The sequence below is a fragment of the Chiloscyllium plagiosum genome, chromosome 12 (assembly GCF_004010195.1).
Source record: "Chiloscyllium plagiosum isolate BGI_BamShark_2017 chromosome 12, ASM401019v2, whole genome shotgun sequence".
NCBI classification, from domain to species: Eukaryota; Metazoa; Chordata; class Chondrichthyes; order Orectolobiformes; family Hemiscylliidae; genus Chiloscyllium; species Chiloscyllium plagiosum.
In genome coordinates this window covers 5,558,107-5,585,717 of record NC_057721.1, presented here as the reverse complement: position 1 = coordinate 5,585,717, position 27,611 = coordinate 5,558,107, and the positions used below count along the sequence as shown (strand labels likewise).

Genomic DNA, 27,611 nt, shown 5'->3' with positions numbered 1-27,611 from the left:
TTAAATGAATCCAGAGGGTGGGCCTCAACTGCCCCCTGTGGCAGAGCGTACCAAACAGCCACCCCTCTCTGGGTGAAGACGTTTCTCCTCATCTCTGTCCTAAATGGTCTACCCTGTATTTTTAAGCTGTGTCCTCTGGTTCGGCACTCACCCCTCAGTGGAAATATGTTTCCTGCTGCCAGAGTGTCCAATCCTTTCATAATCTTATACGTCTCAATCAGATCCCCTCTCAATCTTCGAAACTCAAGGGTATACAAGCCCAGTCGCTTCAGTCTTTCAGTGTAAGGTAATCCTGCCATTCCAGGAATTGACCTCGTGAACCTACGCTGCACTCCCTCAATAGCCAGAATGTCTTTTCTCAAATTTGGAGACCAGAACTGCACACAGTACTCCAGGTGTGGTCTCACCAGGGCCCTGTACAGCTGCAGAAGCACCTCTTTGCTTCTGTACTCAATCCCTCTTGTTATGAAGGCCAGCATGCTATTAGCCTTCTTCACTACCTGCTGTATCTGCATGCTTACCTTCATGGGAGGGGGTGAGTGTGCGGAGGGAGAGAATGTGTGTTGCTCCTTTTCTGCCCCTAATTATCCAACCCCAAAGAACGCCTCGTTTTCCAATTTTCAAGAAATGGTCCACACACAAAAAAAACATTGTTCATAAATTTTGGAAGTTTGAGCAGTTTTCTCTTCTGTTAAAAAGAACTGTTGGTCTAGTCCCCTCATAAATAGGTTAGACAACTCCAACCAGGATGTTATGCATTAATTTGTCCAGGTGTCCCACAATACCGAAGCGGTCAGCTCACTACAATCACCCAAACAGAAGTTGCTGGAAAAGTTCAGCAGGTCTGGCAGCATCTGTGCAGAGAAATCAGAGTTAACGTTTTGGGTCCGGTGACCCTTCCTCAGAATCAAAACATCACCGGACCCAAAACGTTAACTCTGATTTCTCTGCACAGATGCTGCCAGACCTGCTGAGCTTTTCCAGCAACTTCTGTTTTTGTTTCTGATTTACAGCATCGTTCGCAGTTCTGTTGGTTTTTACGCTACAAACACAAGCCGGTACCAATGTAAACTTTATCAGGAAACAAGTCACAATGACCTTTAGAACTAAACAATACTATCTCTCGTCCTAAGCCGGCCCTTAATCTTACAATACTTTATGGGTTCTCTTGTAGATTTACGCAGTTGCTCTCTCTCTTTCTCTCGCTCTCTTTCTGTGAGACTGCAAAGCTGCTTTCTCTCTCCCTCGCTCTCACTCTATCTCTCTCTCCTGACATTCAGCAGTTATGTGCCTTTTGCGATGCTGGTCTCCTTGGAAGGTCTTCACCTGATCTAAAGCTAATCCCTATTTTTATATCTTTCCCCCACTTTCTGGATTTTTCCATAGCTTTAGCCAATCAAGAGATCCTTTGATTGCCTCTGATCATTTGGGTGGCTTTTTAATCACTAAACATCCTGTTAATATATGGTCCATTGTTTTAGGCTTGAGTGTCCAGTCCTTTGGTTGCTATAAGCATCCCTTCTCTGTTTAGTTGATGAGACATGTCCATCCAGGATGACTGTTGACAGGATGTATCCTTTATACTGTGCTAATGTAGTTAGCACCTATTTGCTGTTTGTGTCTGATGTCTGGGTTTTATGACTTCAGAGTTTTACTTGGCTAATATACCCAGCATCCTTTGCTGTTTGGCCAAGTTGGCAATCCATCTGTCTTTAAGCAGCCAGGAGGGCCAGCATCATTATTTAACAACGAAAGAAAGAACTTGCATTTATTTGGCGTCTTTCGTGCAAAGCGCACCTCATAGCCAATGGACTGCTTGTGAAGTGACTTCAGTGACGCAGTGTTAAGGAGATATGAAAGCTGATTTACCCAGATGTAAGAGCTGAAAAAAGAATGATCTGTTTCTGTTTTAAAACCTTTGTCGAAAGGACAAAGAGAGATTTTCAGTGCTGTCTCTCAAGTGATGCTCTGGGATTTTGTACACCCTGCTGAAGAGAGCTGAGGGGGCTTTGGCCTAAATGTCGCAAATGTTTCAAAAATTTCACGTCCATCAGCCTGACATAAGTACCACCCCATACCATGTGCTCAAGTCCCTGCTTCTTAATTAGTCAACCTTAGTGGCTCATAGACAAGAGGCAAGACTGACTGTTCCCCTCACTGTTCTTGGGAAGGCAGACAGTCATACAGCACGAAAACAGTCCAACCAATCCAGGCCGTCCATGCTCCCAAACTGTACTAATCCTCCCTGCCTGTGCTTGGCCCATATCCCACCAAACATTTCTAATTCATGTACTTATCCAAACATCTTTTAAACATTGTAACTGTGCCACCACTTACTCTGGAAGTTCATTCCACACACAAACCACTCTCTGTGTAAAAATAAATTGCCCACCTGTGATTTTTTTAAAAAACTTTCTCCTCCCACCTTAAAAATGTGCCCAGTGGTCTTGAAGTCCCCCACCAAGCGTCAAGAGCTTGGCAACACTTTGCATGGAACACGTGATAAAACACTGTATTTTTATATATGTGTGACAATAAATCTACATCTAACCAACAGCCATCCCTGTGCGTCTTCAATAAATTAATGAAACAGCTGTTAAGAAGGATAAAGGCTTTGGTATGTGACTGAATGGCCGTCTGGGAGCCATACAGAATCAGGCAGTGATTGTTGTTACAAAATGTCACCACAGTTTCGCCAGCCAGGGCTGCTATCCCATTAGAGAGATGGACAACTAGTGGTGACTTAATCTGAGGCACGGGGAAGAGGTTGAGATGGAGAGTCCTTCTCAGTAACCTCAGCTGGTGCAGACATTGAACCTACGGTGATTGGTATCTGAGCCATCTGAGTTAAACAGTCCTGATTGTTACTCTGTGGTTACAGTGAATGTGGCAGGTCAGGGTTGGGTAAGTAGATTTTAGATTACTTACAGTGTGGAAACAGGCCCTTCGGCCCAACAAGTCCATACCGACACGCCGAAGCGCAACCCACCCATACCCCTACATTTATCCCTAGAGAGGGAGGGATGTTGTTGTAGAGGTTAGGCCCCGGGAGACTTACTTAGTAGCGAGAAGACCAGAGTGAGAGGGCATTGAGCTGGATTGAGTGACTAACGATGTGAATGCTGCAATGTGCCCTTTTGAGAATGACGAAGGAAATATAGCCAGTAACCATGGGATTTACCCAGGTTTGGTGCAGGAGTGGGGGAAGGTGTCAGATCTGGAACAATGGCAGAGGAGTCAGTGTTGGAAGGTCAGTCTCTAAAGGTGGCGTTACTCTCTGATGGGGAGTGTCAAGGCAGAGCATGAGATGGGCAAAAAGTGCGAAATGAGAGGAAGTTGTAAAAAATGGGCCCAAGTGTCATCCAAACTGTAAAAACAGACCCAGGGGGATTCAATACATGAGTTGTACAATGAGGTAGAGAAGTGGAGGGGAAAACCCCAAGAATCCATTGAGTAACAGTGCAATGTTGCAACTGGAAAATTGTTATGTTATCCTTGAGGCATGGAATCATAGAAGATCATAGAATCCCTACAGTGTAGAAACAGGCCCGTCAGCCCAACAAGTCCACACTGACCCTCTGAAGTGTAACCTATCCAGACCCATTATTTTACATTTAACCATAACTAATGCACCTAACTTACACATCCCTGATCACTACGGGCAATTTAGCATGGCCAATTCACCTAACCTGCACATTTTTGGACTGTGGGAAGAAACCGGAGCACCTGGAGGAAACCCACGCAGACACAGGAAGGATGTGCAAACTTCACACCAACAGTCACCCCAGGCTGGAATTAAACCTGGGTCCCTGGCGCTGTGAGGCAGCAGTGCTAACCACTGAGCCACCGTGACTGAATAGAATATTCCTCATCTTTATTATCTTGTGCAGAATTGTTCAAACAGAGCCACAAAGTGCCTTTAACCTCTGTTGGCACCATTGTATCGTGTTGTAAATATTAAAAATGCAAGATATAGGCCATTCGGCCCCTCCAATTAATTCTACCATTGGATTAGATTGTGTTTAACATCAGATTTTGGATTAGTGGTGCTGGAAGAGCACAGCAGTTCAGGCAGCATCTGAGGAGCAGCAAAATCGACGTTTCGGGCAAAAGCCCTTCAATCTGTTAATCTCAATTTTGAAATATTCAACTGACCTCTTTGCGTTGATAGCTTTCTGGGGAAGAGATTTTGTGTTTCCTGATATCACTCCCTCACTGTCCTCTCCCTAATTATACCACTACTCCCCCTCTTCCACTAGAGGAATGTTTCTGCCTGCCAAACTTATTAACACCTGGAATAGCCTAATCAGTTGACACCCCTGATCTCCTATAATCAGGATATTACATGTCTAGTTTATGCAACCTTTTTCGGGTTTGAGCCTTTTCAGCAGTATCTATGCAACATCCTCTCCAAGGTCAGTGTACTCTTCCCGAGGTCTTCCTGAGCTTTGGAGGCACAATGCAGATTCTATACAAATCTTTCTCTGAATTTTCACCACTGAGCTCATGTTCATTGACTGATGCAGATCTGTGCAAAAAGCAACCCTTTGTACTGGAGTTGGGACATGTTGCAGCGGTGTACAGAACATTGGTTAGGCCACTTTTGGAATACTGCGTTCAGTTCTGGTCTCCCTGTTATAGGAAAAGTGTTGTGCAACCTGAAAAGATTCAGAAAGGATTGACAAAGGTATGGTTGGGGTTGGAGGGTTTGAGCTTTCGGGAGATGCAGAATGGGCACGGTGGCACAGAGGTTAGCACTGCTGCCTCACAGCGCCAGAGACCCGGGTTCAATTCCCACCTCAGGTGACTGACTGTGTGGAGTTTGCACGTTCTCCCCGTGATTGCTGAGGTTTCCTCCGGGTGCTCCGGTTTCCTCCCACAGTCCAAAGATGTGCAGGGTCAGGTGAATTGGCCATACTAAATTGCCCGTAGTGTTAGGTAAGGGGTAAATGTAGGGGTATGGGTGGGTTTCGCTTTGGCGGGTCGGTGTGGACTTGTTGGGCCGAAGGGCCTGTTTCTACATTGTAATGTAATCTAAAAAAATATATTAAATGGGCTGGAGGATCGGAGGCTGAGGGGCGAACCTTATGGAGGTTCACAAAATCGCGAGGGGCACGGATAGGGTAAATAGACAAGGTCTTTTCCCTGGGGTGGGGCAGCCCAAACTAGACAGCATAGATTTAGGGTGAGAGGGAAAAGATTTAAAAGGGACCTAAGGGGCAACTTTTTCACACAGAGGGTGGTAAGTGTAAGGAATGTGTTGCCAGAGGAAGTGGTGGAGGTTGGTACAATTACAAGATTTAAAAAGCATCTGGATGGGTATATTAATAGGAAGGGTTTAGAGGGACATGTGCCAACTGCTGACAAGTGGGACTAAAGAAGAACCTCGATTATCCGGCATTCGATCATCCGAATATCGGATTATCCAGCAAGATCGCAAGGTCCCGATGCTTTGCTAAACTATGTTACCCAGCATTCGATTATCCGGAATTCGATTAACCGAACAAAATACTCCCTGCCCGTGCCCTTCAGATAACCGAGGTTCCTCCGTAGATTAGTTTAGGGTATCTGAGCAGCATGGACAGGTTGGGCCGAAGGGTCTGACTCCATGCTGTACATCTCTATGACTGAACTTCCTCTGGATGCATGAGGGTTTTTCTTTGGAGAATGGTCAGTACCTCGTTGCAATAAAAGCGAAATCCTGCAGATGCTGGAAATCTGAAATTAAAAACAGAGAATGTGGGGGAAACTCAGCAGGTCTTGTCAGCATCCTTAGAGAGGGAAACAGAGCTGGTGTTTCGAATCTAATATGACTCCGCTTCAGAAGACAATATAATGTCTTGTGTCTTCTGTCATATCTTTGCAGGATGAAGAATACAGAAGTGGTGATGTACATGAGCTCTGTGATACATGGAGAAAAAATCATTTTCTGTAGGTAACATTTAATACATTTATTGAAGGGACGTGTAGCTGGAATAGATAATTGGTGGCTATTTTGTGGGTGTGGGGGATTGTGGGGGTCAGAAACACTTACAGGGTTGACAGGAAAAGTGTCTGAGACTGTGACAGGTAAAATCAACTTAATTTAAATTCGCTTATGGGACATAGGCACCCCTACACTGAGCCAGCATTTATTGCTGTCCCTAGTTGCTGCGGAAGAAGGCGGAAGTGAGCTGCCTTCTTGGGTGCTGCTGTCCATGTGCTGTAGATAGACCCATTAGGGAGGATTTCCAGGATTTTGACCCCGTGACAGTGAAGGAATGGTGATATATTTCCAATTCAGGATGCTGGGTGGCTTGGAAGGAACCTGCAGGCAGTGATGATTCTATGTATCTGCTGCCCTTACCCCTCTAGATGGATGTGGTTGTGGCTTTGGAAGGTGCTGTCTGAGGATCTTTGGTGAATCTCTGCTGTGCATCTTGTGGATAGTACACACTGCTGCTACTGAGTGTTGGTGGTGGAGGGAGTGGCTGCTTGTGGATGCGGTACCAATCAAGTGGGTACTCCTTAGTCCTGGATGGTGTCAAGCTTCTTGAGGATTGTTGGGTCTGCACCCATCCAGATAAGTGGGGAGCATTCCATCACACTCCTGACTTGTGCCTTGGTGGACAGGCTTTGAGGAGTCAGGAGGGAAGTTACTCACTGCAGTATTCATAGCCGCTGACCTGCTCTTGTAACCACTGTGTTTATGTTGAGAGTACAGTTGAGTTTCTGATCAATGGTGACTCCTAGGATTTTAGTAGTGAGGCATTCAGAGATAGTAACACCATTGAATGCCAAGGGGCTGTGGTTAGATTGTCTCTTATTAGTGATGGTCACAGCCTGGCATTTGTGTGGCACGTATCTTACTTGCCACTTGTCAGCCCAAGCCTGGATGTTGTCCAGATCTTGTTGCATTTGAACATGGATTGTTTCAGTATGTGAGGAGTTGCGAACAGTGCTGGACACTGTGCAATCTTCAGCGAACATCCCATTTCTGACCTTATGCTGAAGGACAGGTCATTGCTGAAACTATCTGTTCCTTGGACACTGCCCTGTGGAACTCATGTTAGGTTGTTCACTGCCTCTTCAAACAAAGTGAGGTGTCGCCCCACTCTGGCTAACTGCTTAACTCCAGCAGCACCCACTCAGAGAACAGTTTTCACAGTTTCATAGTAATAGAAGCAGGTGTAGGCCATTTGGCCCATCGAGCCTGCGCTGTCATTCATTAAGATCGTGGCTGATCTATCCATCGTCTCTGCTCCTTCTATTACTATCCCCCTAACCCTTCGTTCCCCTACCATGTAAATACCCATCCACCTGTGTCTTGAATATGTTTAATGAAGCTGCCTCCACTGCTTCCTTGAGCAGAGAATTCCACAGATTCACTTCTCTCTGGGAAAAGCAGTTCCTCCTCATCTCTAACCTAAATCTACACCTGCTAATCTTGAGGCCATGTCCCCTCGTCCTAGTCTCAACCACCAGCAGAAACAACTTGCCTGCCTCTATTCTATCTAGCCTTTACATAATTTTATATGTTTCTGTAAAATCCCCTTTCATTATTCTAAATTCTAGCGAGTACAGTCCCAGGCGGCTCAACCTCTCCTCAATAGGTACCCCCTTCATCTCCGGAACCAACTTGGTGAACCTCCCCTGCACTGCCTCCAAACCCAGTATATCCTTCCTCAGGTAAGGAGACCAGAACTGAGCACAATACTCCAGGTGTGGCCTCACCAACACCTTGTACAATTGCAGTAGATCGTCCCTGCTCTTCAATTCAATCCCTCCAGCAAGGAAAGCCAGTGTTCTGTTATATACCTGCTATATCTGCAAATCGACATTTAGCGATTCATGTACGAGCACTCCTTAGTCCCTCTGCACAACAACATGCTGCAATCTTTCACCATTTAAATCATACTGTGACCTACTATTTTTACTTCCAAAGTGGATGACCTCATATTTACCAACATTGTACTCCATCTGCCAGATGTTTGCCCACTCACTTCGCCGATCTAAATCTCTTTGCAGACCCTCCATATCTTCTGCACAGTTTGCCTTTCCACTCAATTTAGTCTCATCAGCAAACTTGGATATGGTATATTCAGTCTCCTCTTCCAAATCATTTATATCATGAACAGTTATGGGCCCAACACTGACCCTTGCGGTACCCCGCTCAACTCTGATCTTCCAACCAGAGAAACACCCATTTATCTCAACTCTCTGTTTTCTGTTGGTGAACCAGTCTTCTATCCATGCTAGTACATTCCCCACAATTGCATGCTTTCTTATCTTATGGATGAGTCTTTTATATGGCACCTTATCAGACACCTTCTGGAAATCCAAGTATACAGCTTCCACCTGATCCCCTCCATCTACCGCGCTTGTTACATGCTCAAAGTACTCCAGTAAGTTTGTCGAACACGACCTTCCCTTCTTGAATCCCTTGTTCAATAGCTCAGAAGGAAGGAAACTCAGCCGAACCTTTTTCAAATTTTGGCGTTGGGCCCCTATCGGAGTACAGTGTGCTGTACTTTCAGAGAGATGCCAGGGTTCTGGAGAGGGTGGGGGAGATTTACCGAAACGGGATCATGGGTGAGGGAACCTCATTTGCCTGGAGAGACTGGAGGAGCGTGAATAAACTAGCCTTGGAGCCAGGGAAAGATTTAGAAGCAATGTCCAGGTCCTGAAAAGTTTTGCTCGTGAGAACCAGTTCCCACAGGCAGATGGGATTATTAGCAAGAGTGCGTGGATTTCACGTAATTGGCAGAACTGATCATTGAGGGTTGTGTTTTCCAGTCACAGAAATGTCTACCTGGTCAAGCCCCTCAAGAATTCGCATGTGCACCTGCTTTCTTTTGAATTCCACTTCTTAGCTCAAAGTTCCGATTGAAGTTGCTTCCATTAGTCTTTCAGGGAGCTCCAGATCATCATAACATGGCAAAAAAAAACCCCAGCTCTTTTTGAGTCCTTTGAAACTGAGGTGAGGAGAAATTTCTTCACTCAAAGAAACTTCCATCTCAAGGGACCTAGTCATTGAGTACATTGAAAACAGAGAGTGATCCTGGGATCCTTGGATCCTGGGAGGATTAAGGTTATGTGGTGACTGTTTGAAAAAGTGGAACTGACGCTGAGCATCGGACACAATCTTGTTGCGTGACAGAGTGAGATCAAACATCATAACGACTAAAACCACAATTTGACAGAGTCAGTGACTAGTTTCCAATCATCTCCTTTGCTGCCCCTGTAGTTAGATTTTTAGATTAGATTCCCTACAGTGCGGAAACAGGCCCTTCAGCCCAACAAGTCCACACCGACCCTCCGAAGAGCAACCCATCCCCCCTACATTTGCCCCTGACTAATGTACCTAACACTACGGGCAGGAAATCAGAGCACCCGGAGGAAACCCACGCAGACACGGGGAAAACGTGCAAACTCCACACAGACAGTTGCCCGAGACAGGAATTGAACCTGGGTCCTTGGTGCTGTGAGGCAGCAGTGCTAACCACTGAGCCACCATGCCACCTACAGGGTTTAGATTTTATTGCCACATGTACTGAAGTACAGGGATACAGGAGTACATAAAGTCACTATTCTCATCGCCCTCTTAGGTACAAGGTACGAAGGTACAGTCGTAGTTAAGAAAATAGGAAAGTAAAGAAATAAGTTGGAAGTTCACATTACAGTTCTTCTCAGTAATAAATAAGAAATAAAATTAAAGTTCCAAATGATAGTCCTTCTTTAGCCTTCCGAAGTTACAAACACTAATCACAGGAGAATAGAAACCAGGAGCAGAAGTCCTATTTGGCGTGTTGAGACTGTTCCACCATTCCTTATGATAGTAGGTGACTGTCTAATTCAACGCTATGCCCCTGCTTCCTGCCGTACCCCTCGGAAGCATTTCAAATCTAAAAATGTATCTGTCTCTTTTTATGATGTGGAGCTGCCCGTGTTGGACTGGGGTGGACAAAGTTAAAAATCACACAACACCAGGTTATAGTCCAACAGGTTTATTTGGAAGCAATATATATTTTAGAATATATTCAGTGACTTGCGTTCCATAGCTTTCTGTGGTAGAGAATTCCACAGGTTCACTCCTGTTTAAGTGAAGATATTTTCCCTCATGTCAATCCTAAATGGTCTATCCTGGCTCTAGAGTCCTTAACCAGGGAAAACATCCTCCTGCATCTAGTCTGTCGAGTCCTGTTTGAATTTTATACGTTTCATTCGGATCTCCTCTCTTCAACCTGGTGCAGCACCTCCCTCTACAGCAAGTATGTCCTCTCTTAGATAGGGAGACCAAAACTACTCACAGTACTCCAGGCAGTCTCACCAAGATCCTGTATAACTGTAGTAAAACACCCTTACCTCTGAACTCAAATCCTTTTGCAATATAGGGAACCATTGGCCTCCCTAGAAATTAATGTAGATAATCATGTGATTGGAGGGTATAGGAACATAGGAATACCGATAGGCCATTCAGCCCCACGAGCCGTTCTGCCATTAGGCTGATCTGTGGCTTAATTCCATATACCTGCCTTTGGTCTAACTCCCTTAATACCTTTGCTTAACAAAAGAAAATCTAACTCAGATCTAACATTAACAACTGACCCAGAATCCACTGATGGTTGTGGGACAGAGTTCCAAACGTCTCCCACTCTTTGTACATCTCTCCTGTATTATCAGATCTTAATTCTCCATGGATGTCCATTGTGTTTAACCTTGTCCCATCTAGAAAGTATCCTGTCTATCCCTTTATAGGGATAATCTCACATTGTTAATTAAGCTGTTGTGGCACAAGGGTAGTGTTCCCACCTCTGAGCCTGGATTCAAGTCCCACCTGCTACAGAGGTGCATCGTCACTGAACAGATTGATTCAAAATATTGACAAGGTGGATGCAGAGGCTGCACTGGTGTGTGGAAGGAGCTGTAAGTTTGAGTAGGTTCTTCACAAAGAATACTGCCGTAAGGGTCTTGTGGAAAAGGGGTGGTGTCCCTCCCTCTGGGTCAGAAGGTCCAGGTTCGAGTCCCACCTCAGGATGTAATGACCATAGAAGCATTTCGTAACACATCCAACCAGGTTGATAAAGGATCAAACGTTTGATTTCTGTCTCACTGGCTGCTTGGATCTGATTTGACATTCAGCTGAGATCTCATTAGAAGTTCCTTGAGCATCTCAGGCCTCCACTCATAGGATCCTACAGAGTCCCTACAGTGTGGAAGCAGGCCATTCGGCCCACTGCATCCATACCGACCCTCCAAAGCGCATTCTACCCAGACCCAGCCCCCATCCAGTCCCTGTAACCCTGCATTTCCCATGGCTAACCATCTAGCCTGTACATCCCTGTATACCATGGACAATTTCCCATGGCCAATCTGCACATCTTTGGACTGTGGGTGGAAACCAGAGCACACTGTGGGAACCCACACAGAAACAGCCGAATGTACAACACAAACAGTTGCCCTAGGTTGGAATTGAACCCGAATACCTGGTGCTGTGGCCAGTCTTCCTCAATGATCCAGAAATCTGCTTCTCTGAATGGAAAGGGAGAATCATGGTACAGGCACCTGAGCTGGTGAATAGAGCACTGTGAATCACTAGGACAGAGGTACCATTCTGTTATCCCAATGTGATCCCAGTTTCACCAATCTTCATGGACTTGTGAAGGTGAAGAAGGTGTTTAAGGCCACTCCACCAACCCCTCTTAGGGAGTGACAATCCCCATTACAGTAGAGTGAAGGATCTTTGAGCTGTTGGAATCAGATCAGTCGAGTGATGGTGGGTTTGTATGAAGGTTGATGGGCAACCATTCAAACTTTAAGTAAATTATACAAAACGTCTTCAGTTGAATTTTCTGACATAGGCGTTGACACTCAGGAGTTGTAACCACTGATGTAGGAACACCAGCTCCTGGCACAGAACGGGGACCTGGTTCCCACTCTGACTACCAGAGATTCTCTCACTGTTAATGTTGCCAATGTGTGCCTGCTCCTTGTTGTTCCCTCCTTGCTCCCTAATCCCTGCTATCCTCTGCTCCCTTCCACTTCCCCATTTCCTGTCTTCCTGCGATGCTCCAGTCACCTCTCTCACCCACTCATTGCCCCCCTCAGCCCATGTGGCCTGAGACTGCAAAGATAGGGAGCTTCCGGGAGGAAAGTCTAAGAAGGCTTTGAAAACATGTTATCAGTTCCAAAAGTGAGGCGAAGCTGGATTGAGAGCCAATGTAGGTCACCATGGGGCGATGACTGAATAGGAATTTGAATGGAGTTAGTATACAAAAGGTGGGAGACTTGCCGGATTGTGCATTGGAACAGTCAGTCGTAAGTAGAAAAGGAAAATTACAGTGTGTTCGTACACTGAAGACATCCTTTCACTACTGGGGGCAACGCCGTCTCACAGATTCATGTAAATATTGTAATGGCACTGAGCCTTTAAGAGAGATTTGTTCGGTGCTGTTTCTCATGTGGAGAAGTGTTGCCGCAGTGGTGTCTGAATGTCTGCTTCAGACGCAACTTTGAGCTTCCTGAGTATTGTGTTTTTTTAGATTAGACAAATGAAGCATGAGTTGGTGGTCAGGTTCCCACAGACCCGGGTTTTAGTTTTGGTTTTGGTTGGGGATTTTGGAGTGGAAGCTGTTCGATGCGGCTTTCTCTCTCCTGCAGAGGAAAAGCTTGAGTTCTGTCTATACTGCTAGATTGTTCCCTTTGGTGTTTCTGTCTCCTGCATGCGAGAAAATCCGTTTCGCTGAATTTGCCTTTGCTAAGGGAATTCTGCCTTTGTGGGATACTACTATATTGGAACAGCTGATGACTAGTGATTAACTAACATTTTATTTTAAGTATTTCAACAGAATTAAAGTTCTTTTCCTGTTTGTATCTGAACCATGGCGTAAGAATAAAGTGTGTTTTGCTTAAAGTCTAGTAGTTTGACCAATCGATTCGCATCTGGAACACAGCACCTTAAACTTGCCTTTAAATAAGATAAAAAATTGGGTCCAGGCTATCCCCTTGGTTTGAGGGGGGTTTGGTCTGGTCCAGAACGATATGAACACACAAAGTAAACACAGGCAAACTAGGATCCTTCCTGTAAAACATGGTAATTGGCTGGAGTTCAATCAGTAGAAATTACATCCAATAGAAACCTTTTGAGATCCTCCCTTCTCTCCAGTTCCTGTAGGGCAGTAGTGAAAGAGTGGATGATGACAGAGTGTGCAATCAGGCATGCAGCGCTACATAATGATAACCTTCAGGCTTATGTCAACACGCACAGTGAAATAACAAGCACAGAGTTTATTTCACCAGTGCTGACAGTTTGTTTTCCAATTTGTTTCTGGGCAGGAAGCCTCATTACTTTCATAGCTTGACCGCTCCTTTGACAGATCCAATGAATTTATCCATGTTTTTAATGCACATTCATATCTATGTTTAATAATCCCTAGGACCACTGTTATGAAGGTGCAAAGGGTACTATAAGAGAGCTAAAAGCCAGCAGAACTACCTAATACAGCACCAAGTGTTCTGAACAAGATTTAATGTAACCTTTTAATCCAGCAGCTAGTGTAGTTGGTTGCCTGGAGATGACAGAACAAATTCAAATTCGGCCAATCAGTTTAAACTATACCCCAAAATACCAACCTCCAATCAAGTTTGAATTTAGTATATTGACAATATTTTTTTTAAAAATGAAACAATTCGATGCATTGGGGTATAAGACCGGGGAAAATTGAACAGTTGGAGGAGAACTGCCAAGCCACCAACACATGCAGACTGCCCGGAAGATAGCTCTCTTAAAGGTACCTTTATCGATCAGTGACCTGTGAAACAGAAATCCCTAAGAAGACGAAAAGAAGACAGAGGAAGATATAAAGAGAAGATTCGACAGCTGGCTGGTTCTAAAACATATATTTTTGGTAAATCTTAATCGGGGGTTTTATCGGACTAGTATTGTAGAAGGGGAAGGTAAAAGATAGGTTAGAGGAAGGGGTTGTAAATGGTTGTTAACTGTTATGACACGGGGTAAACCCCCCTGCTTAAATTAAACCAGCGACACAGAAAAGATTTATCCCATGTGGTAATCTGTGAAAATTCGAGAGGCCAAGAACTATCCCAAAGGTCACTATTTAAAGTAAAAATTAACACTCTACTTCTTAAAGTATACCAGAGAATAATTAACTAACAACTATTTACAACTTATTTCTTTAACCTATCTTTTACCTTCCCCTTCTACAATACTAGTCCAGTATAACCCCCAAATAAGATCTACCAAAAATTCACATTTTCAAAACCAGCCAGCTGTTGAATCTTCTCTTTATATCTTCCTCTGTCTTCTTTTCTTCTTCTTAGGGTTTCTGTTTCACAGGTCACTGATCGATAAAGGTACCTTTAAGAGAGCTATTCTCCGGGCACTCTGCACATACTGGTGGCTTGGCAGTTTTCCTCCCAACTGTTCAATTTTCCTCTGTCTTAACCGCAAAGCATCGAATTGTTTCATTGTTTTTTAAAAATATTGTCAATATACTAAATTCAAACTTGATTGGAGATTGGTATTTTAGGGTATAGTTTAAACTGATCGGCGAATTCAAATTTGTTTTGTCATCTCCAGGCAACCAACTACATTAGCTGCTGGATCAAAAGGTTACATTAAATCTTGTTCAGAACTTTGGTGCTGTATCAGGTAGTTCTGCTGGCTTTTAGCTCTCTTAAAGGTACTGTATCCCTTATACCTTCATAACACCATTTCCTTAACCTTTACAAAAGGATACCCTAAGTCTCCAAGGTAGTAAGTGTAGCTGCTGTCCTCCTAGCTTGACAGTGCAGATATTTGTGTCTCCCACTCTGTCCTTGGGAAAATCAGATCAGACTGAAGGTGCTGCAGTTTTATACATTCAACTGCCTCCAGAACCACAGAAGGTTACAGTACAAACCGTCCCCTCACCTCCCCTGTGAAAATGCTTAGGGCTGGGTCAGGTATAGAGTTTCCAAAATGGGACATCCGGCTGTGGCTGTTACTTCCGTTTCCTCAAAATAAACTTCAGCATATTGTGCTTTTTTTTAAAGAAAGTTCAATTTTCCTCCCAGGCAACTGTCTATAGCCCCATTCCTTTCTTCTCCTGATTATTTCAGGTCGCCTGAAGACCATCTCATACAGGCTCTCATCGGAATACTGCAAGAGACAGGGTTGGACGTTAAGACGTAGCACCATAACTATTCAGCCAGAAGATCTCTCGCTGTACGTTCCCAGTGCACAGTTGTACAAGGAACCAAAGGTGTAGTGGGCTCCTCTGTCCATTTTGTTCAGCCTTTAAACCGTGGGCGTTCCCAACTCCTAGCTCCCGGTCGTCTGGTTTAGTAAGAGCTCAGTTACCTGGAAAAGTGATGTAGGTTCAGACTCTTAAGCTCCCTCACCCACCCTTCCTGCCCCAGCCCAGGACTCGATCACAAAAAGGGCTAACGATTCTCGGTGCCTGAATTCAGACACATGGGCGATGCAGGGAACATGCCCTTGTGCCTTAATGAGTGGGGTTGAGACACAGCGAATACTGAGCCTCATTATAACTGAGCTGCCACGCCCCCCCACACCCCGTCATGGGCAACTCCAGGCTGCTGGCTGGACAAGGTGCCTCAGACAGGGACTGCAGATAAAGGCAACTGATGGAAATGTGGAAGACCTCGGGAGGCTTGACAGCACAGGTGCTGAGATGATGCTTCCTCTTGTGAGATAGACTAAAACAGGGGACTCAGTTCAAAAGTAAAAGGCCTTCCCTTGGAGACAGAGGTGAGGAGAATTCTTTCTCTCTCTCTCTCTCTCTCTCTCGTCTGTGGGAGAGGGCAGTGGAGACCAAATCATTGGCTTAGGTAGTTTCTTGATTGTCAAAGAGGGAAGACAGGAAACTACAGTTCAAAGGATTTTATAGAATGCTGTCTATATGTCCTGTCTTTACTCCACTCTCCCTTTGAAATCTCTTCCAGTCTCGTGTGAAATGGCTAAACGCAGCCTTATAAGGTGTGTCAGTATATACAGGAGAACCTCGATTATCCAAAGGACACCGGCGGGGAGTATTTTGTTCGGTTAATTGAATTCCAGATAATCGAATGCCGGATAATATAGTTTAGCCGAGCATCAGAACCATGTGATCTTGCCGGCTAATCCAATATTCGGATAATCGAATGCCAGATAATTGAGGTTAGATTAGAGTGGTGCTGGAAAAGCACAGCAGGTCAGGCAGCATCCGAGGAGCAGGAAAATCGACGTTTCGGACAAAAGTCCTTCATCAGGAATCTGATAAAGCTCTGATGAAGGGCTTTTGCCCGAAACGTCGATTTTCCTGCTCCTCGGATGCTGCCTGACCTGCTGTGCTTTTCCAGCACCACACTAATCTAGACTCTGATCTCCAGCATCTGCAGTCCTCACTTTAGTCTAGATAATTGAGGTTGCTAAGCGAGATTGTTGATTCCTGGCAGATTATTATTCTGCTTGTCTTTCTGCCCACTTAGATAGTAGTGGTTTAATGGATCTGGATTAAACAGGGAAGGAGGGAAGGGAAGATCCTGTTTTCTTTTTAGACAGGACCCAGTTATTATAGGATTATAACACCATTAGGGAATTGTGGGTCCTGCATAATTTCTACTTATTGTACAGGAGGGGACCCTGAAGCTGATTTCTGTTTTTTATCGTCGGGTTTTCGGTTCTTCACTTTCTCCTCACTCGTCTTTTTGTATAATTCCAAGGTGACAAACAAATCGTAACAGGATGCCTTTTGTATTTCTTCTTCCTGCAGGAATTGCTTGGATTTGTGGAGAAATATTACCTGGATGGTAAAAAGTTTATCACTAGGTTCCCGGATGGAACCGGCAATGTTTTGTATCTGACAATTATTGTCTCTGTTGTTAATAAGTTAAAAGAAGGGCTGCAGAATGTCGCTGCACACTGTGCAGGCCAACATCTCAGCAGTACCAGTTCTGTATAGTTCAGTGGGTTAGCATGCTTGCTTCTCAATCAGAAGGTCAAAGGTTCAATCCTAGCTCCAGGAAAACTGGGCTAATCCTTGAGTACAGCATTAAGGATCACTGGGTGGGGGCTGGGTGCAATTCTAATTGAGATACCAGCCCTCCTCTGAGAAGCATGTCAGAGATCCTATGTGCTGCCCTGAAAATAAACCTGCCAGTTCCTGGTTCCTGCCAGTGCCCTGGTCAATATTTAACCGTCAACCAACATCATGATTCCAGATGATCTGTTTATTATCATATAACTGTTTACGTGACCTTTCTATGGACAGCCTGGTGGTGTTGCTGGGCTAGTTAATCCGAAGAACATGGGATCAAATCCCACCACAGCTGATGGTGACATTTGAATTGAGCCAATAAATTAAAATAGAGTCATACAGCTGTTCAGCACGGAATCAGACCATTCAGTCCAATTCGCCCCTGCCCGACCTAGGTATCCTAAATTAATCTCGTTCCATTTGCCAGCATTTGATCCATATCCCTCTAAACCCCTTCCTATGCATATACCTATTCAGATGCCTTTTAAATGCTGTAATTGTACCAGCCTCTACTCATTCCATACGTGCACCACCCTCTGTGTGAAAACGTTATCCCTCAGGTCCCTTTTAAATCTTTTCACTCTCACCCTAAACCCTCTAGTTTTGGACTCCCCCACCCCAGAGAAAAGATCTTGTTTACTTATCCTATCCATGTCCCTCATGATTTTATAGACCTCTATAAGGTCACCCCTCAGCCTCTGTCACTCCAGTTAAAACCGTGCGCGGCACGGTGGCACAGTGGTTAGCACTGCTGCCTCACAGCGCCAGAGACCCGGGTTCAATTCCCGCCTGAGGCGACTGACTGTGTGGAGTTTGCACATTCTCCCTGTGTCTGCGTGGGTTTCCTCCGGGTGCTCCGGTTTCCTCCCACAGTCCAAAAATGTGCAGGTCAGGTGAATTGGCCATGCTAAATTGCCCGTAGTGTTAGGTGTAGGGGAATGGATCTGGGTGGGTTGCGCTTCGGCGGGTCGGTGTGGACTTGTTGGGCCTAAGGGCCTGTTTCCACACTATAAGTAATCTAATCTAAAAAACAGCCCCAGCCTATTCAGCCTCTCTCTGTAGCTTAAATTCTCCAACCCTGGCAACATCCTTGTAAATCTTTCCTGAACATTTTCAAGTCTTTCCTTTCGGAGGGAAAGCAGAATTGAATGCAGTATTCCAAAGATGTAATGGTTTAACAGTGACTTTGAGACCATTTTCAATTCTCATTTAAAACAAAATCCCACCTGGTTCACCGTAGGAGGAAATCAGCCATCCTTACATGGTCTGGCCTACATGTGACTCTAGACCCATAGCAACATATGTAACTCATAAATGTCCTCTGAAGTGGCCGCCGTAAAACACTCAGGCCACAACGCATAACTGAAATTGGTTGCCATGTGTTTCCCACTTGGGAAGGCGGCTATATAAGTGTAAGACTTCCCTTTCTTGGACTGTTTCATTGAAGCAGGAGTTGGATATCAGAAATTACACATGTATGAAACGAGAAGTCACTCAGGAAGAGGCATGTTTCTGTGTGTGATCTATGAGCTCTCGTTTACACGTCCCAGTGGCCAGTTTTCCTGTCGCTGACATCTTTCTCTCTAATAGTCCCTTGTTTGGTGCTCAAACAAAACCCCAGCAACCACAACTTTTTAGAAAATAAAAGCAGTTTTTGTTTTCCCAAAGCCTTGTGGAGCTGGCTCCAGGGCGATGGTGGAGGATCAGGAATTCTACTCCTGGGATAATAATTTTTATAAAGTGCTGAAAGGCAAGGTGTCTTTGAATGCCCTTTAATTTTGTGAACTTGCGAGTACCCATTGGGGGATGCCACCTGGAAATTTCCAGAGAAAGTTCTTTCTCACATCCGAAACAAAAGCTTGCATTTGCATAGCACCTTCAACACAGTGAAATGACCGAAGGCACTTCACAGAAGGGACATCAAACAAAGATTTCACATTGAGCCAGAAAATATATCACAACAGATGACTTAAGAGCTTGAATAAAGAGGGGGGTTTTAAGGAGTGTCTTAAATCAGGAAAGAGAGGTAGCAAGCAGAGAGCCAGAGAGTGGTAATTCCAGAGTTCAGGAGTCGGGAACTAATGGACTGGAAGCCTGTGGTTAAACCGTGAATGATTAAGAGGGTGAAAGGAGAGAGATGTGCAGATAATCATGGAAGGTTGGAGGACTAGAGGGAATTGCAACGACAGAGGGAACCGAGTCAAGGGAGAAATTTAAAAAGATGATCAAAGAGTTGCCAGTGTCGGTCAGCAAGCATGGGATGATGGGTAAACCCTTGATGTCAATAAGGACACAGACTGCAGAGTTTCGGATGACATCGGGTTTATGGTGAGTGATTCAGAAGGGTACGTAGGAATAATCCAGAGCGTTGTAAATGGAACAGAGTGGAGAGTGAGGGTTTCAGCAGCAGGTGAACTGAGGCCGGGAAAGATTTGGGAGATATTCCAGAGGGCAGAGCAGATGCGAATAGCCTAATTCTGCTCCTATATCTTCTGGGCATGTTTGATGCAGTTTAAGTGCTGGATGCTTAGTTGTATGCCCACCTTCGGGTCAGAGGTAACAGTTCAGTTGCGAACACTGCCTCTTTTGGAATACTTTGTCCAGTTCTAGTCACCCTTGACAATAAGGATAATATTAAGCTGGAGAAGATTCAGGAAATATTTACCAGGATGTTGCTGGGAACGGAGGGTTTGAGTTATAAGGAGAGGCTGGATAGGCTCTGGGACTTTTTCTCCCTGGAGTCTAGGAGGTTGAGAGGTGACCTGATAGAGGTTTATAAAATCATGCGGGGCATGGATAAGGTGAATAGCAAAGGTCTTTTCCCTAAGGTGGGGAGGTCAAAACTAGGGGTCATACTTTTAAGGTGAAAGGAAAAAGATTTAAAAAGGACATGAGGGGCAACTTTTTTTACACGGAGAGTGGCTCATGCGTGGAATGAACTGCCAGAGGAAGTGGTGGATGTGGGTACAGTTACAATGTTTAAAAGACATTTGGATGAGTTCACAAATAGGAAAGGTTTGGAGGGATATGGGCCAAGCGCAGGCAGGTGGGATTGGTTTGGGGTTTGGCAGCATGGTCTTTGTGGATTGCTTGGTCTGACGGGTCTGTTTCCATGCTGAATAACTGTGACTCGATAACAGTCTGGTTTATCATCAGAAATTGCTTGGAGGAGAGTGGGAATGGGGAGTCAGGGAATGGACTTGGTGCTGGGCCCTACAAATAGTGAGGTTGGTCTTCCCAATACTTTGCTGGATGCTATTTCAACCACTGTAGTATTGGATGGTATTGTAGACAGTCAGCACTTTGGAGGCAACAGAAGAATCAAGAAGAGGGGACTAAGAGTATCTTCTCTCTGAGTTGAGAGTGTAGTGCTGGAGAAGCACAGCAGGTTAGGCAGCATCTGAGGAGCAAGAGAATTGATGTTTTGGCATAAACCCTTCCTGGGGAGATTGAAGATTCATTGGAAATTTATGGCACTTTCACAGTTCAGGATAGCTTTAAATCGCTTTCTCTCTGTGTCCTGTGATTTTCCTTAACTTCCACCCAGCTATCCCTCGGGTAACATCGCCATAGTAATCTTGACTTTCCACCCTGGTCAATTAGAATATCTCATTTTCCAAGACTTGGACTGGAACGCCAAAATCCTGGGAGTCTTCCGATCAAATGGTTACGGAACGTGTTATCTTCCAAACGGACTGATTTGGTGAGTGAACCAACACCCAGATTGGTGGGGCGTGAAAACCGGACAGTGGGATTTCATAATGGCCCAGATGTATTACACCCCTGCTTCTCACTGGCCTGGAGGATTTCTTTCCTTCCCCTGTGGCTGTACATAGAGTGTGTGAAAATTCTGGTTGACAGATTTCTGCATGTCTCAACTCAGTATGGATTTGGTTCAGCTACTGCCTCAAAGTCAAAGTTGTAACTACCAAAAAATTCATGAACGTACAAAGTTAATGTCCCTTCCTTACTCTGAGACTGAAAGTCTATGGTCTAGATTCCCCAGCCAGTGCTGAATTTTCCTCAGGACTTCGTTCTGCTAAATCCCTCAAGAACTTTATATGTTACAATTACGTCACCTCTCATTATTCTAAAGGCAGGCAAGAGAGGTATAGTCGACCCAGTCTGACAGCCCCTTCATCTCATGAGGCAGACCAGTGAATCGTTGCTGCACTATTTCAGAGACAAGTATGTCCCTACTTTAGTAGGCCGAATGGCCTACTTTAGCACCTATTCTCTATGTGCAGTTAAAGGCAGCAATCGTTCAGGTATGTTTTATTAGATTACTTACAGTGTGGAAACAGGCCCTTTGGCCCAACACGTCCACACCGACCCTCCGAAGCGCAACCCACCCAGACCCATTCCCCTATGTTTACCCCTGCATCTAACATTATGGTCAATTTATCATGGCCAATTCACCTGCCCTGCACATCTTTGGACTGTGGGAGGAAACCGGAGCACCCGGAGGAAACCCACGCAGACACAGGGAGAATGTGCAAACTCCACACAGTCACCTGAGGTGGGAATTGAACCCGGGTCTCTGGCGCTGTGAGGCAGCAGTGCTAACCACTGTGCCACTGTGCCACCCCAATCAATGTTTGAATCGATTGTCCTGTATAATTAGTATGACTTCCTTTGTCTTACAGTCTGATCCCCTTTTAACAAGTGCCGAGTGTATCACTGTCTTCCAGATTGCTTGATTTTCCTGTATGCTTTTGTGATTCATGTGAAAACCCCCAGATGCTTTCAAAAACATGGCCCTGTCTCTTCAAGAATGTTCTGTTCCTTTTAAAAAAAGTGCCCCTACCGCTGTAGATAGCTTCATGTTTTGCTGTGTAGTTTTACATCTGCTAGTTCTTGCCCATGCATCTAACTAGCCTGTATCCCTGATTTTAATCACTATACCATGGGGACTGTCCCTTCAATAGCCGAGACTCAAAGTTTTGGGAGCACTCTTCCTAAATTCCTTCCCTTCTCTGTCTTTTGTTGTGTCCTGTTTCCACGCTGCCTGAGAACCTATCAGTTCGACCAAACTTTGATCAGCTGCTCTAATATCTCCTCATTTTGTTTCGTATCATTCCTGTGACGTTATCTTGGAATGTTTTATTACGTTAAAGCTGCTGTGTAATTAATTCCTGTTGTTGAATGCCAGAGTCATAGACTGAGGAAAAGCTGATTTTGAGGTCAAAAGGTTCTTCCGATATGGCTCATATGGGATTTGAAACATTGTCTATGTTTCTCTCTCTGCAGCTACTGCCAGACTTGCTGAGTTTCTCCATCACTTAATTGCGGTTTTCCAGCATCTGCAGTATTTCGCTTTAATTCTGGGCTTGGGGTTGGGAGCGAGCAATTCTACAACTTGGGGTTGGGAGCGAGCAATGACAGACCATCGTGTACAACAGCAAGTTGAAACATTTAAACTAGTTTTCAGAAGGAGAGATATTCCACCAGAAAATAGGAACACACTAATAAGACATTTTGAAAGACTAAAGTCATAAGGAGAACAGTGGTTAAAAGGAATCGGTATACGCTAAATACATGGCCATCATGACAAAAGTAGGAGAGACGTTAAAAAAAAAAGACAAGGCAGGCAAAGTGGAATTAAGGAATTCAAAACAAAATATGATCCAGAATAGTGCAGAAGGAAGCCATTTAACCAATCAGATCCTTGCTTGTTCTCTGTTGACGAGTCAAATCAATATCATTCCCTGTTCTATCCTGGCAGCTCTGAACGGCAAGCAGCCAATGTACCACTCTTAATCCAAAGGGAGGGAGGCGAACATCAGGTAATTAAAGGCCAGGTAGCTTAACACCTGGCATTGGGAATGGCATGGTGGCTCAGTGGTTAGCACTGCTGCCTCCCAGGACCAGGGTTCAACTCCCACCCCTGGGCGAATGTCTGTGTGGAGTTTGCACATTCTCCCCCTGCTTGGGTCCACTGCTTTTCACCATTTATATAAATGATTTGGATATGAACATAGGAGGTACAGCTAGTAAGTTTGCAGATGACTCCAAAATTGGAGGTGTAGTGGACAGCGAAGAAGGTTATAATGTAACATTTAGAAATACAAAAATAATGCAGAATTGTGAAGGGGAAATCATACCTGATAAATTTATTACAGTTCGTTCAGGAGATAACATACAAGATAGACAAAAGTGAACTTGTAGATGTTATATAATTGAATTACCAAAAGACATTTGATAAGTTCCAGACATAAGGCTACTTATTAAGTTAAGAGCTGAAAGCATTGGACAGAGACTTGGCTAAAAGAGGCATTTTCAGGATAACAACTAATAGGGTGCCACAGGGATGAGTGCTGGGACCTCAGTTATTTACAGTATGTATTAACGAATTGGATGAGGAAAGTGAATGTTCCATAGTCATGTTTGTGAATGTCACAACATAGATGGGAACGCAAGTAATGAGGGTGACTCAAATAGTCTGCAGAGGGATGTCGATGGGTTAGTGAGTGGGCCAAATCTTGGCAGACAATTTTGTTAATACAAATATTTTTATTGAGAACAAGATTTTGAACATTTTACAAAAATATAAAATTACTACAAAATAATAGAACAATCTTGTAATATAACAACAAATCCATAAGCAAACTATTACCCTACCCCACAAACAATCTAGGGAAAAAAAAACAACACGAACTACAATTTAATAAATAACTAAATCGAAACGAAAAGGAACTAAATTAAACCGAGTTGAACCAAGGCATTAAATTACTTTAAGTTACCACACTCAGCGCAATGCTACCAAAGCTCCCCACCACTGGGAGCATCAGTTGACATACCCGTATTTGTTCAGAAGGTTTCCTCCCAGGGGCCTCCAGAAGTTTTCCTCCCAAGTCTCTGTCCAATGCTTTCAGCTCTTAACTTAATAAGTAGCCTTATGTCTGAAACAGCCCTCACGGCTACACAAAGGCCCTGACCAATATAGACGACAAGTCCGTGTCTACGTAGTTCAAAAAGGGCCACCATGCCCTATAAAAGACTTGCGTGTTCTGGTGCATCATATTCATAAGGAAGTCCAGGGGGATGTGCTCCATAACTAACCTATGCCACCCCGAGAGTCCCGGGGGATTCTCCGGCACCCAGTTCATCAGGATGTTCTTCCCTGCACAAAATGAAAGAATACGAAACAATTCCTTCCCAGGTGCGTCCACAGAGGGGAGATTCAGCAAACCCAAGAGCAGGGACACCAGATCTACTTTGACCTTTGTTCCCAAGACCCCTTCCAAAACACTCGCGATAGCGCCCCAATACCTACGAAGTTTGTGGCATGGCCACAAGCAATGCGTAAGAGTGCCAACATCTTTTTTACATTTGGGGCACATTGGGGACGCTCCTGTCTTAAATTTCGCAAGCTGCTCTGGTGCCAAATAATCCCTGTGGAGTACCTTCAACTGCGTCCTATTGCAAATTAAAATCTTCCTTACGTTCTCCCAAATATCCTCTGGCTCCTCTGGTGAGATCTCCACCCCCAATTGCTGAGCCCAGATTCCACAAAACCACTCGATGTCCCGTGAGACACTACCTCATAATAAATGATAGAGGGTGTTGACCAAGAGGGTACCCGTGGATCAAAGAACTCCCGACTTATAGGGACTAACCATTAATGTAGTCTTTTTCTGTATAAAGTCCCTAATTAGGAAGTAAGGAAAGCAGTCTCTCTGAGATAGCTCATATTTCTGTCTCAGCTGCTCGAAAGACACCATGACCTCCCCATCAAATAAGTCTCCCGTTCCTCTACATACCCAGAGCTTAAAGCCGGAATCCATCAATCCTGGCCAGAATCCTGCCATTCCCACTATCGGAATGAAAGGGGAAGTTTTTTTGTAAATTGCCCTCACCTTGTTACATCACTCTCTGTGTTAAGGACAATGGGATTTCTGCAATGGTCCAGAACAGTCCTCATCTTGTCCATGAACAACAGTTAAATGAGGGGACATTTTGCCTGGGAAGCCTCGATGAGCAGCCAAATTAACCACAGGTCCTGGCAAGCCCAATCAGCCATGTAGGATAGTAGGGAACTTAGTTGGTATTCCTTAAAGTCTGGAAAATCCACAACCCCCATCCCCTGCGGAAGCTGCAATCTGGCGAGCTTAATAAGAGGCCTCCTGTGACGCCAGATAAAAGAGCTGAGCCTCCGTAGCTCTTGTCTGGACAACATCAAAGGAAGCGTTCTCATGGGATACAATAAACGAGGAAGAACATTCATTTTAACCAGAGCTATTCTACCCAACCAAGATATCGGGAGATCCTCTCAGCACCTAAGGTCCTGTCTTATCTTCTCGAGCAACTGCACAAAGTTAGCTTTATATAATTGATCGAAGGCCGGGGTGATAAAAATTCCTTAAAACAAGAAACCTCCCTGTGACCACCTGAAAGGGAATCGGATTCCACCCCCCCAGATCGGGTACTCTAATATGACCCCCCGAGAGGCATGGCCTCCGATTTCATAAAACTGATTTTATAACCCCGAGAAAGATCCAAATAAATTAATCACTTGTGGGTGGCACAGTGGTTAGCACTGCTGCCTCAGCGCCAGGGACCCAGGTTCAATTCCAGCCTCGGGCAATTGTCTGTGTGGAGTTTGCACATTCTCCCCGTGTCTGCGTGGGTTTCCTCCGGGTGCTCCGGTTTCCTCCCACAGTCCAAAGATGTGCAGGTCAGGTGAATTGGCTGTGCTAAATTGCCCGTAGTGTTAGGTGAAAGGGTAAATGTAGGGTAATGGGTCTGAGTGGGTTGCGCTTCAGCGGGTCAGTGTGGACTTGTTGGGCAGAAGGGCCTGTTTCCACATTGTAAGTAATCTAATTAAACAGGGCACAGATATCGTCAGGTTGGTTTGAAAGAGAAGAACGTCATCTGTGTAATGGGTGATCTTCTGCCTTCCTGACCCGGGACAGTTATACTGGGGTCCCTCCAGATGGCCTCGCCAACAGCTCAATCCCCACCGTAAATAGCAGCGGTGAGAGGGGGCACCCTTGTCGGCTGCCTCTGCCAGTACTAGGATTGTCAGACTTTATACCATTAGTGAGAACCGCTGCTTGAGGATCACTATATAACACTACCACTCACCTAGCAAAAAGACCAAAGCGTCCCAGGACATAATAGAGATACGGCCACTCCACCCAGTCAAACGTTTTCTCTGCATCCAGGGAGACTACCAAGCCCAGAATCGGCTCTTGCTGGCATACCTGGACCATATGGAGCACTCTCCTAATATTATTAGAGGATCTGTGACCCCTAATAAAACCTGTTGATTCCTCCATTACAATAAGGGCAAGACCTTCTCCAAACTCAACACCAGCATCTATGACAAAATTTTAAAGTCCACATTTAATAATGATATGGGCCTATACGAAATGCAATCCTCTGGGGCTCGCCTTCTCTTGAGAATAAGAGAAATATTTGTTTCTCTAAGAGGGGATGGGAAGCATATCCAACATTGGCCCAGCCAGCATGTCTATGAATCTCACTCCGAAATCCATCTGGGCCGGGTGCCTTACCACTCTGGAGCTGCCTCACTGCCTCCCGTATCTCTTGGATTGTCATTCAAAAGAGATGCCTGCTCTGAAGTTACACCTGGGAGGCCCAAGGCCTTAAAAAAAGGACTCCATCTTCGCCAATCTGTCCTCACAGCCCTCCGACCGGTACAACCCAGAGTAGGACTTCCTGAACGCTGCATTAATCTTTTTGGGATCGCAGGTGATAAGACCAGCTCAGTGTCTATTGGATGTGACAGATTGCGGGGCACTCTTCTTTCTGGCCAAGTACACCAAATATCTACCTGGTTTATCACCATACTTGAATAACCTCTGTTTCACAGAGGAAATTTCCCTCTTTGCTGTCTGGATGAGCGTAGCATTCAGAGCAGCCAGGAGGACTGTAATTTGCTGCAACTTAGCTACAGACGGTCTGTCAAAGTATGTTACAAAAAGATAACGGGAGGGGACAAAGAAGGGAGAGGAGAGAGAGAGAGAAAAAGGAAGACACCTACATATTAAAAAACCCCCAGGTAAACTAGGCGAACTACAGAAAAGACAAAGTGAACACGATTGTCCATATTATTCGAGCCAGCCAGTCTATTTTAAGCTATCCAGGAAGTCCTTTGCCTTTTCCGATGAGTCAAAATTAAACACGGACCCTCCATGGCTGAAACATAATATTGCTGGATATCTTGTAGAGTAGTGAATATTCAAGTCCCTCAGCCTCTGTTTTACCTCATCAAAGGCCTTCCTCTTACGGATCACAGTCGTGATCCGTTGTATATCAGAGCCTGTGGATCCTTCCCCAGTGCTCTAGAGGCTTCCAGCATCATTTGTTTACCCCTGTAATGCTGGAGTTGCACAAGGACCGGGTGGAGGTGCTGGTCCGATGAGCCCGCTCGACCCGCATCCGGCCTGCTTCAACTTCCAACTTCAAAAACTGCGGGAGCCATTGCTCTAAGAAGCTGAGAGCCGGCCTTCTTCCTCCCGCTCTGGCAGCCCAACCAGACAGACTTTGATTTTTGAGGTCGCTGACCTGCTCTTCCAAGGCCTGTACCTGATGTTCCAGGGCCTGGACCCGGCCCTCCGAAGATTC

At 44.9% G+C, this 27,611-nt stretch overlaps 1 protein-coding gene across 1 annotated transcript in view; it reads left to right on the top strand.

The window, feature by feature from the left end:
* The window catches only part of LOC122554924 (glutamate-rich protein 6B-like), a 52,403-nt gene that overhangs the window by 13,685 nt on the left and 11,107 nt on the right, over window positions 1-27,611 (top strand). The window contains exon 6 of the mRNA XM_043700325.1: window positions 20,566-20,721. Within this exon, the coding sequence (XP_043556260.1) occupies window positions 20,566-20,721 (156 nt within the window). The remainder of the gene's footprint in view (window positions 1-20,565; window positions 20,722-27,611) is intronic.